The sequence below is a fragment of the Schistocerca gregaria genome, chromosome 8 (assembly GCF_023897955.1).
Source record: "Schistocerca gregaria isolate iqSchGreg1 chromosome 8, iqSchGreg1.2, whole genome shotgun sequence".
NCBI lineage: Eukaryota > Metazoa > Arthropoda > Insecta > Orthoptera > Acrididae > Schistocerca > Schistocerca gregaria.
The window spans coordinates 399,481,585-399,494,066 of NC_064927.1; the positions used below are offsets into that span (position 1 = coordinate 399,481,585).

Below are 12,482 nucleotides of genomic sequence, written 5' to 3' on the forward strand. Positions count from 1 at the left end.
GTAAGATTTTCTTCTCTATTTTTTTCAAGCAATAGACAGGTGTCATCTGCAAACAGTACTGGCTCAAAATCTCTAACGTGTAATGGGAAATCATTAATGTACATCCACAAAAGAAAGGGACCTAAAATAGAGCCCTGCAGAACATCATCACATAGTCCACATTGTTCTGAAAGGTGTACTTTAATTTCAGTTACCTGAGAGTCATATTCCAAATATGATTTAATCCACTAATTTGGCACAAGTCTTACACCATACCGTTCAAGCTTTCTCAGGATCTAAGAATGATCAATCACATCAAAAGCTTTTGTTAGGTCCAAGCATAAACCAGAGATTTTTCTGTGGTTGTCCGCTGCATGGTTTACCAAGTTGAAAGTGGCTGTTTCAGTTGATTGCAGAGATGCCACATTGACATATAGAAATAACATTATTTTTGTTGAAGAATGTAGTTAATTGTGGAAGGAACAGCTTTTCAATAATTTTCGAAAACCCTGACAGTACTGACGCAGGACTGTAGTTACCCATACATTTCTGGTTAACTTTTTATATAGGTGTATTACTTTTGCCATTTTCAGCTATTGTGGGAAGACACAACATGATAAATGATGAATTGCATATGTCTAATAAAGGAGAGAATATGTCTATTGCTGTTATTTTTATAATATAATCTCAAATATCAATACCAGATGAAAAAATACTCTATAGTGAAATAATGATATTTAGGAGTTTCGTTGGGCATACTGGACTGAGGAACATGGATATATTATTATTTAAATAGTTGAAAGTTCTTTCAATGTTGTACTAGGTGGATTAACGAATTTTTCCTTCACTAATTTTCCAGCAACAATCGTATAATAAGAATTGAAACTGTTTGCAGGTGCCGTAGCATCAGCGACATTCTTATATCACAATATTTTTGTAAGTTGTCTTCCTCTCCATAAGATCCTTCACAGTTTTCCATTTCAACATAGTTTTATTGGCTGACTTCATAACATATCTGTCATTGTCATTAATTTTTGTCTTTTTTATGACACATTTCAAAACCAACTTTTTTTGTTGTTGAAATAACTAAGTAATTTTATGCTGTAGTCAGTTCTTGAATGCAGAAAAACTTTCCACTTTCTTTTGGAAGATACTCTAATGCCTGATTGTAGTCCAGTTCTTTGAACCTGCCTGTGCTTCTGGAAATCACTTTCCTTTGTGGATATATTACGCCAAAGTAATTCTTGAAAATGTTCAAAAAATTTTCCATCTTTTCCTTGGTAATAAAGGTGACTTATACTTCTCTCCAAGACTGTTTGCTGATTACATACTGGAAGAGTTCAATATTTTTCTGCCTATAACTCCTTTTATGAATAATATTTTGTATGCTGGTCCAAATATGATTCACAAGTATGGTTAGTAATTGCGAAAGGTGATCACTATAGCCAGTATCAAAGGTTGCTGATGTACACTTGTCCATGTTTATACCTACCTGATCAAAGAGAGTGACACCAGTTAATTTTTAATACATGCGTTGGAGAGCTAACAGTCAGACATAGATTTTAGGTTTTTATAATATTTAAGAATTTCTCCCTGTGAGGGCTATTGCTCAGAAAGTCAATATTAAAATATCCACACATTACCACTGTTTTCCCAGTTTTCTTGAGTTTCCTAAAACAAGATCCAATTTTTTGAAGAAAAAAACACTTACATTGCTAATAGGAGATCTATACACACATAAAATAATAATAATTTTTTTCAGGCATTAACTCAACTGCTGAAATTTCAGAGTATCTTTCACTACCTACTTTTTATACAGAGGATATACTCTTATGATCTTTCCATTCACTATTAAGGAGTATATTTATCTCATCAACTTTGTTTGTTAATGACTGTAAATTCCAATGTACATTCTTTAGTAAGTATTTGCAATTTGGTTCTGCATCATATTTTTTGTGATACAGTCTACTTCCCTAAAAATGTTTTCACCCTTTTTATGGGACATCACATCTTTCTTTATGACCAACGTGTACAAAGCAAATTGAACTGCTTCTATGTTTTGCCTTTGTGTTTCATATTTGCTAAACAACAGATTTCTTCAACCAAAAATTGTTTCCCACTGTGACTTAAATGAAGGCCAGGGTTGAAATGCATGGATCTGCCTAATGTGCTTACATTTATTATGTTCATGTACAGAAATTTTTTGCGTACTTTATCTACCTCTTTGTTTACTCTTCCTATTAATTTATTTACACATGACCAAGGAGGTAGGTCATGTTTGTGTGGTTGATTTATAACAGCTACAATTAGACAATCTGAGTAGAACACTGTCAAGAACAATGAGGAGTTCACTACCCTTATCTCTGGCAACACCATTTGCAGCTGTACAGATTACGAAATTATCTTTTCAGTCAGGATTTTCACATGATTTCACCACTGTTTTTGTCACTTCTCCAGTGCCTGCTCCTCACTTCACAAGGCTTGGAAACTTGCATTACTTTGTATGTCTACCACCTTTTCTGCTATCTGACGTCCATGATCAATGAAAAAATTAAGACTTTTCTATCCTTTTTTGCATACTAGAGGCCAGTTGACTGATTTTTTAATCACACTTCTTTGTTTAAAATGTGAAATGTGTGAAGAATTTATAGCACAGAGCTATTATTGTTTGTAATTATTATCTGGACACATATGTTTGTAGAATCATGTATGTCATTCTACCTTTTTGATGCACTTCTATATTTCCAAGTTCTGTGCTGGTTCCTACTGTGGTTCTTGCTTTGTTTACATCACTGATAGCCGATATTTCTTTGAGATTGACTTTATACTCTGTTTGCTGAGTTTTACAACCAAGATTTTGTAGCGGCTTCTCCAATAAGGCTACAGTACTTTTAAGTTCATTGATTTAACTACTTTTGTATGTAAAATGAGACAAAAGTTGTCACAATGTTTACATGTGGGTGTCACTGTAATCTGACACAGTTTTTTCATTACATTTCAATCTTGTAATCATTTCATTTGCATTTTTACTTTAACTTTGCAGCAGTGACATTCTTTAGATCGAACCCCAATACTTTTTTTTTTGCACTGAATACATAAAGACTCCTTCCTTTGTACGTTTTTTCACAGAACTCAATTTTCCCATACCTCTTTCAACCACCATCTTGAACTGTGTTCGCTGCAGGATGATGTAGATGGTCCACGTGTTTAATTCCCATCATGTCTTCTTGCTGATACTTTGCTTTGTTCTGTTATTTTTTTGATAATGGAGCATGACAAGCACAAATTATCGTAACATGCTTCGATTTCATTACAGGTTTAACACTTTTCATCATTCTTTCTACACTTTTAGCTTGTAGCATAATCTTATCAAGAGTCAGAACATTGTGATATGAAGTAAGTAAAGTTGTATCTTCATTATAGCAGATAACAGAAAGTGATACACAATGGGTCTGGCCATTGATAGACACAATTAAAAAGCAGGGACCAAGGACACAGCCCTGTGGAGCAACTATGTCAATTACTAACAAGAGGGAGCGATTATTTCCAGCTAAAACAAAATGTCTTAGCTATTGTTAAGTTAGGAAGAATTTACTGCTAATGTAGAAGTGTTATGCAAGTGTTCAATCAATGCTGAAGTATGGAGTCATTGTCTGGCGATGTTCTCTAAACACCATCAAGCTGTTTAGAATCCAAACAAGAATCATATAAAGTGCCAGACACAGAAAACCTTCTAAGCTACTCTTCAGAAAACTCCAAATCCTCCCACTTCCTTGCCTTCATGTACAAAAAACCATAGTATTCCTACAGTAGTATGTGACTGAAAATCCTGCATTCTTGCTCAAAAATGGATCTCCATATGCTTCATACAAAAAATAAGCTCTGCCAAAATGGAGATGCACATCTTGGAAAAAATATATCCAGGAAACTACCAAGTAACATACAATCAATAAACAACATAGCATGGTTCAAAGATGCAGTAAAGGCATGTCTAATTGATCACTGTGTATACAATCTGAAAGGGTATTTTGATAAATAATAACGTACCAGGATGAAAAACATTATACCAGTCTTATCCATGGAAACCATAGTAACATTGTAACCACTGAACAAATAAGTAGTGCAACCATAAGAGATTAATGATGTTTAAATGATAGAAAAAATACTGTGTTAAATGGTGTCCAACAGCTTATGTACATTTGATGTACCTACAAGTTCTCATTGTCAAATAAATAAATAGATTTTTGTATGCCATAATACTCTAATCTTATCATTATCAAATAAATAAATAAATAGATTTTTGTACACCGCAATACTCTAACCTTATCATTATCAAATAAATAAATAAATAGATTTTTGTACACCGTAATACTCTAATCTTATTAACAATATGTTGAAAGTAAGACGGTAAAATGTTTTACTTAGATCACATAATACAAGTGACACTATCTTCTTATTTTTGAAAGCTGTTGAAGCCTGATCAACAACTTCCACTAAAGTTGCAGCGGTAAATTTGCCTGGTCAAAACTCATACTGATTGTCGCAGAGGAGGCTATGCTTTTCTAAATAATTCCTTAATAGATTAAAAACAAAGATTCCAAGACTTGCCAAGTGGGAAAGCGCTGGTAGACAGGCACAATAAAATAACACACAAACACACACACACACAAAATTTCGAGCTTTTGCAACCGGCGGCTCCTTTGTCAGGAAAGAGGGAAGGAAAAGGAAAGATGAAAGGATGTGGGTTTTAATGGAGAAGGTCAGTCTTTCCGCTCCCGGGAATGGAATGACTCCTTACCCTCAGTCTTTCCGCTCCCAGGAATGGAATGACTCCTTACCCTCTCCCTTTAAACCCACATCCTTTCATCTTTCCTTTTCCTTCCCTCTTTCCTGACGAAGCAGCCACCGGTTGCGAAAGCTCGAAATTTTGTGAGTTTGTGTGTTATTGTATTGTGCCTGTCTACCGGCGCTATCCTGCTTGGTAAGTCTTGGAATCTTTGTTTTTAATATATTTTTCCCATGTGGAAGTTTCTTTCTATTTTATTTACTTCATTAATTCCTTAATAGAGTTTACATGAGTGATTTGAATGTCTTTGAGGATATTGGCACAATGGAAACTGGTCAGTAGGTTTGGGGGAGTTGATTATCGTCCAATTTGAATATGGGATACCTTTTGAGATTTTGAGTGAATCTGGAAAAATTCCATGCTCTAATCATTCATTCAAAATAAAACTCTGTGGCTTACTTATCAGATGAACTGTTCATTTAACAATATACTTAGACATCCAGTAGTAGTCCATAGTTTTATAACTGGATAGTTTGGAAACTGTTTTACAGACATCATTGGGCATGATTTTATCTCAATGAAAGAAAGATCCCACACACAACTGAAAATCAAACAGGTCCTTTGCAGATGTGTCTGTGGTCTTAATTTTGTCTCAAAGTACTCTGATTGATGTGATAAAGCAGCCACTCAATTCTCCTGGATCCAACAGAGTTCCACATCATTACAAAGTGTCGTATTCATGATCTATGGAACAAGTATTAATCTAATCTAATCTAATCTAATCATACCTGGCAGTAAGAACTTCTCGTGCTGCCTTACAACTATCTGGGTCACCTTCTATATACTTGTCACATACTACTTTTTTTTGTGGCTTGTATGAGCTTAGCTCTGTAATACTTCTTACTTCTAAGGTATGCATTGTAATCCAAATATTTGACACATTCTGAGCATGTTTTATCCAATTTTAGCAGTTCTTGTGTACACCACATAATTTTTATACTTTTACTTTTACTTGCAGAACAAATTTTTGTTAGGGGCACATGAAAACCACAAGTATATATATATTAAGTCATCAAAACCATCTTCAACTCCAGTTTTTCCTGTTTGAAACTTTTATACTGAGTACTAGTTTGCTATCTTCCACTTGTCAATTAATAACATAATGTGCTCCTACCTCTGATCTCTTACCCATGCCATACTAACTTCATTTGAACACGTTGGTCACTTATGATAATGTGTTAAAACAGTGGAATAAGGTCAGCAAATACTCCATCAGCCAGGATAGCCACATATTCCTCTATGTGTAACTTAATAATAATATTGTTGACACCTGCATCATTACAAGTAGTGCAGTTGTTTGTGCAAAGTACCGTAAGTTGAAAGATCTTAAAATGTTTAAAAAATGATATGCAGTCTTGTTTCTTTCACTCTTCCATTCCAATATTAAAATCTCTGCAGATAACAGTCTTTATTTTAAACATGAAACTTATCTTACCCACAAATTCAAACAGTCAAAAAATATTTCTATCCCCATTTGCAGACCTAAACAGGCTAACCATTGTTACACTTTCTTCAGTTAGTCTTATCCAACTAAAATCAGCATTTACTTCTGAACATTACTGTGTAATGCATAATTCTGCAAATTTTATATTGTGCTTAGTGTGAATTCCAGCACCACCAGCAGGAGAAGTAGACACTAATGTTCATATAGCAGCTAAAACATTCTATGTAAAATACATTGCACACCTGTTGTATTAGTTAAAGATGTATCAACACACAGTTTTCAAGCAGTTCAGTTCATTAGGTTTTGCTCCTAGGAAGACTTGTCATTCTGTTGACCTAAACATTAGACTATTGGCTTATTTTGCATATGTTAATTCCCAGTTGTAATGCAATTGTCTTCTTTGGAAGTGTGCCTACATTAAGCAACGTATTTATTAGCAGAAATAAGAGCTATATATATATATATATATATATATATATATATATATATATATATATATATATATATATATATATATATATATATATTAAAAACAAAGATTCCAAGACTTACCAAGCGGGAAAGCGCCGGCAGACAGGCACATGAACAAAACACACAAACACACACACAGAATTGCTAGCTTTCGCAACCGATGGTTGCTTCTTCAGGAAGGAGAGGGAAAAACGAAAGGATGTGGGTTTTAAGGGAGAGGGTAAGGAGTCATTCCAATCCCGGGAGCGGAAAGACTTCCCTTAGGGGAAAAAAAGGACAGATGTACACTCGCACACACACACACACACACACACATATCCATCCGCACATACACAGACACAAGCAGACATCAATATTTTACTTAGATCACATAATACAAGTGACACTATCTTCTTATTTTTGAAAGCTGTTGAAGCCTGATCAACAACTTCCACTAAAGTTGCAGCGGTAAATTTGCCTGGTCAAAACTCATACTGATTGTCGCAGAGGAGGCTATGCTTTTCTAAATAATTCCTTAATAGATTAAAAACAAAGATTCCAAGACTTGCCAAGTGGGAAAGCGCTGGTAGACAGGCACAATAAAATAACACACAAACACACACACACATAAAATTTCGAGCTTTTGCAACCGGCGACTCCTTTGTCAGGAAAGAGGGAAGGAAAAGGAAAGATGAAAGGATGTGGGTTTTAATGGAGAAGGTCAGTCTTTCCGCTCCCGGGAATGGAATGACTCCTTACCCTCAGTCTTTCCGCTCCCGGGAATGGAATGACTCCTTACCTTCTCCCTTAAAACCCACATCCTTTTATCTTTCCTTTTCCTTCCCTCTTTCCTAACGAAGCAGCCACCGGTTGTGAAAGCTCGAAATTTTGATGTCTGCTTGTGTCTGTGTATGTGCGGATGGATATATGTGTGTGTGTGTGTGTGTGTGTGTGTGTGTGTGCAAGTGTACATCTGTCCTTTTTTTCCCCTAAGGGAAGTCTTTCCGCTCCCGGGATTGGAATGACTCCTTACCCTCTCCCTTAAAACCCACATCCTTTCGTCTTTCCCTCTCCTTCCTGAAGAAGCAACCATCGGTTGCGAAAGCTAGCAATTCTGTGTGTGTGTTTGTGTGTTTTGTTCATGTGCCTGTCTGCCGGCGCTTTCCCGCTTGGTAAGTCTTGGAATCTTTGTTTTTAATATATTTTTCCCATGTGGAAGTTTCTTTCTATTTTTATATATATATATTAAAAACAAAGATTCCAAGACTTACCAAGCGGGAAAGTGCCGGCAGACAGGCACATGAACAAAACACACAAACACACACACAGAATTACGAGCTTTCGCAGCTGGCAGTTGCTTCGTCAGGAAGGAAGGAAGGAGAGGGAAAAATGAAAGGATGTGGGTTTTAAGGGAGAGGGTAAGGAGTCATTCCAATCCCGGGAGCGGAAAGACTTCCCTTAGGGGAAAAAAAGGACAGGTGTACACTCGCACACACACAGACACACACACATATCCATCCGCACATACACAGACACAAGCCACTTCCCCTAAGGGAAGTCTTTCCGCTCCCGGGATTGGAATGACTCCTTACCCTCTCCCTTAAAACCCACATCCTTTCATTTTTCCCTCTCCTTCCTTCCTTCTTGACGAAGCAACTGCCAGTTGCGAAAGCTCGTAATTCTGTGTGTGTGTTTGTGTGTTTTGTTCATGTGCCTGTCTGCCGGCACTTTCCCGCTTGGTAAGTACTGGAATTTTTGTTTTTAATATATTTTTCCCATGTGGAAGTTTCTTTCTGTTTATATATATATATATATATATATATATATATATATATATATATATATATATATATATATATATATATATAGATAGATAGATAGCTGTACATCTTTAACAAATAACTAAGTGTACTGAGACTGAGATTATAAGTCCATCCTTATTTATTAGCTTTTTATATTTTGATGAGTGTTCTTTCAGCTCTGCAGTTTTGCTCAAGTAGTTATCTCCACTCCAGTTACCTTTACTTTGGGGCTCTTTCTTTCAGACCAATTTACCCCCAAAACAGACATAGTGAAAGTACTGGAAACTGCTGAGATGAAAGGGGCACTACCTTGGGCAGATTGGTGTGTAATATTCTTAGATGTGATAGGTGTCTATGTACGACCATGACATGCCATTCCCCAATGTTGCTTGCATTTAACATGCCGGAATTTTCATTTTAATTATTAACAAGGAGCACAATAAATTAACTCTCAGCCTTCTAATATTTAGGTGCTTTAAATTTATTTTTATGTTTGAGCTTCATTGAAACATACCTTGTAAGGCCCAATGGTATTGACTGACCATGTTATCCGCAGCCATATTGCCATCACTGAATGTGGATATGGAGGGGCTTGTGGTCATCACACCACTCTCCTTGCCGTTGTCAGTTTACAACACCAGAGTCACTACTATCAGTCATGTAGCTCCTCAATTTGCCTCTCAAGGGCTGAGTGCATCCCGCTTGTCAACAGTCTTCAGCAAAACAGACACCCACCCAACTGTTAGCCAAGCCTGACAGCATTTAACTTTGGTGATCTGACAGGAACTTGTGTTACCACTGCAGCAAGACCATTTGCATAAATTTATTTCAGTTTCCTTTTCATTTCATTTTTTTGTGAATTGAGATTTTCAGTTACCAACTTATTTCACAACTGACATAAAAATTTTGTGATTTTCTGAAAATGTACAGTCCTCACACCTGGGATTACAAGAAGGGTGGCCGCATCCTGCTCACAGACTCTGCTGTCACTTCTTTCTTACTGAGAGTTAAACATTGAAACGAATACCATGGCTAATAAAACACTAGTTGCCAATGCATCTACTGAAACAGAACCTACATGTGGGCTTATAACTGACAGAATTAATCACTTAATGTTGTCTACATACTCACATCACATGATGCAGGGAGAAAACAATGGTGCAAGTTACTATTGAAAAACCAATCAATGGCTTTTCACTGAAACATGCACTATACTGACACACACTCTTATAAGACACTGTTGGAGTTCATTATATTTGTCAACTTCCAGCTTCACTTATATTCCCAAAATGTCACAAATGTAAGGCCCATAGTTATGTAACACTGTTGCATTTCACAAGAGTTGGTATTAAAAGAAGTTCATTCATCGTTTACTCTGTTAATTAATGCAATACATAATTTCAGATGCAGATTCATTCATTGCAGCAAGAAGTGCATCTATGAGTTGTGGAGAAAATGCAGTGTCTGCTATTGTCATAGAGCAGGTTGGACAGCTTATCATATGTCAATGTATGGTAGGTTTTGTTGGAGACCCATACATTAAGTGCGAACCTGGTAAAGAGGTATATGGGAAAAAGGGTAAAGGTAAGTGGGAGTACTGATCTGTGCATTAGAAATACTAAATAGTGATACTAATTGTATTTTTTTCTTTCACATATACAAAATATATACTATGAACAACAGAGAGTTACGAAAACCTGAATCTCCAAGAGTTATGGTTTAATGAACCTGCCAATTACAGAAATCATTATAATGAGGGGGATGGTAGTTTTACCTTACTAGTAAGATACTACAGATACAAACAGAATTCAGTTATGTATGCTGACAGAGAACAGCATATTAATTTACAGTGAGTAAATGTTGTTTATACACAGTAGTGTACCTGTACATTTTTGAGTTTCCATTTCAAACATTTCAACACTGAATACAGAAAAAGATGAAGTGGTTGAGATACACCACATGCTTAGCCACCTTGGTCTCCATATTTTCCTTCTTTACACTCTCCATTGAGCAGGGAAGTCTTGTTTACGAAATTCATCTGTTGCATTGGCTGTGGTCGGGGGCACAAAATAATTTAAAATAATTACTACACTTTGCTGCATGAATCAGAGCTTGTTGTGTAGATAAAATTTATGCAACAAACACGTTGCTCATCCTATGAAACAGTTTCTGCTGTTAACTATACATGTCCATTTTTAAAACATTTTGATGTTTGTAGACAGGAAATTCAGTATCTGGTCTGGCTACCTATTTGTGCTGACTGAAACTGAATCTGATGCATGTACATTCCATCTGTCAAACAAACAAGGTAACCCAGAGCTCAGAGTGAAACTTAATGGAAACACTCTTTGCCATAACAAGTACCTTGGTGTCAACTTGACTGCATCCTTTCCTATAGAAAACATCTTGAAAAATACTGCTGCCAAGATAAAAACTCATAACAATATTATTCAAAAATTATGTGGAATGACATGGGGAGCCTCAGCAGATACTTTGTGCACAGCACCCATTGTGCTGGTCTTCACAGCAGCCGAGTAGTATGCCCTGCAGTGGCTAAATGGCTGCCACACCAACTTGATCAATGTCTAGTTGAACCACACTACGCAGTTAATAACTCGGACAATCTGACAAACTCTGATTTATTGGCTTCCTCTACTAAGCAACATCTATCAACCTGCCATCCGCAGAAACGAGGCCTTGCTTAGGGAATACTGCAAGCTAAAGGAGAGCCTGGCATTACCCATACAGGAAGACACACCAAGTTTATGACGATATAGACTCCATTCAAGAAACCCACCATCACTGCAAGCAGGATAACTAGATGCCAGAAATAATGGAGTGAGAGACCTGTGGGACCAGAGCTCTCAACTTGTTGAAAATCCTGAAGAGCATGAGTGGCTCTGAAAGTATATGTGTGATACTGCTGGCACAGAACTTGACAGGAACCTGTGGACCAAACTGAACTGAGCTCACACTGGGCATGGTTAATGCAAAGACTCTCTTTACAAATGGGGAAATACAGAATCTCTGGTTTGTCACTGTGGAGCTGTGAACTAGACAACCAAGTACATTAGAGATGAATGCCCTTTGCGTTCCTACCAGGGGGCTGCAGCGACCTCATGAAAGCTGATGAAAAGGCTTAGGAATTAGATATTCACATTTAGTTAGTTCATATGTAGTTTTGTATTTTCATATTCTTGTTATATATAGCATTACTAATATTATACCATGTAATTTTAAACTGCATGTGAGCCATATGAATAAATAAATAACTACACATGTAATCGGTATAAACATAAAAGTTAAAACAGTGGATCAATTTTCTTGCTTCAGAAATGGAAATAAACATTGCCTAATATATCTATGTCTGGATCTATGTACATGCATTACCAACCACTTCTGAAGTGCTGAAATATTGTGCCACATGTTAGAGTTTCTTTCTGTTCCAATATTGTGTATTTGTGCCGGAAAAATGATTGCTGAAATGCCCTATGCGCACTGTAATTAGTCTAATCTTATCATTTCAGTCCCTACTGATGTGATATGTTGGAGACTGAAACGTGTTATTAGACTCCTCAATTGATGCTATTCAATGAAAATTTTTAAGTAGGTTTTTGTGGGAAAATTGATACCTATCTTCAGGCAGTCAACATTTCCAAACATTCTCCTGTGACTCAAACAAACCTGCTATCTTTTGTGATGCCCTTCTTTGAATATAACCAACATCCTGTTAGTTAAGTCTGCTATGGGCCCTACACACATGAGCAATGTTCTAAGATGGGGTCATAAATGTTTTGTAAGCAACCCCGTTTGCAGATCAGTTTTCCTCGTATGCAGCCAGTGAACCAAAGTTTACCTCCTGCTTTGTCTATGACTGAGCCCTGTGTGTTTTCATGCCCATGCAAACTATGACACTCAGGTATTTGTATGAACTTCAAGCATTTGTTGCCTACTGTTATAT

The 12,482-nt window shown here is 36.5% G+C and overlaps 1 protein-coding gene across 1 annotated transcript in view; it reads left to right on the forward strand.

The window, feature by feature from the left end:
• LOC126284472 (nidogen-like) overlaps positions 1-12,482 on the forward strand; it is a 158,013-nt gene that overhangs the window by 107,792 nt on the left and 37,739 nt on the right. The window contains exon 6 of the mRNA XM_049983425.1: positions 9,926-10,105. Within this exon, the coding sequence (XP_049839382.1) occupies positions 9,926-10,105 (180 nt within the window). The remainder of the gene's footprint in view (positions 1-9,925; positions 10,106-12,482) is intronic.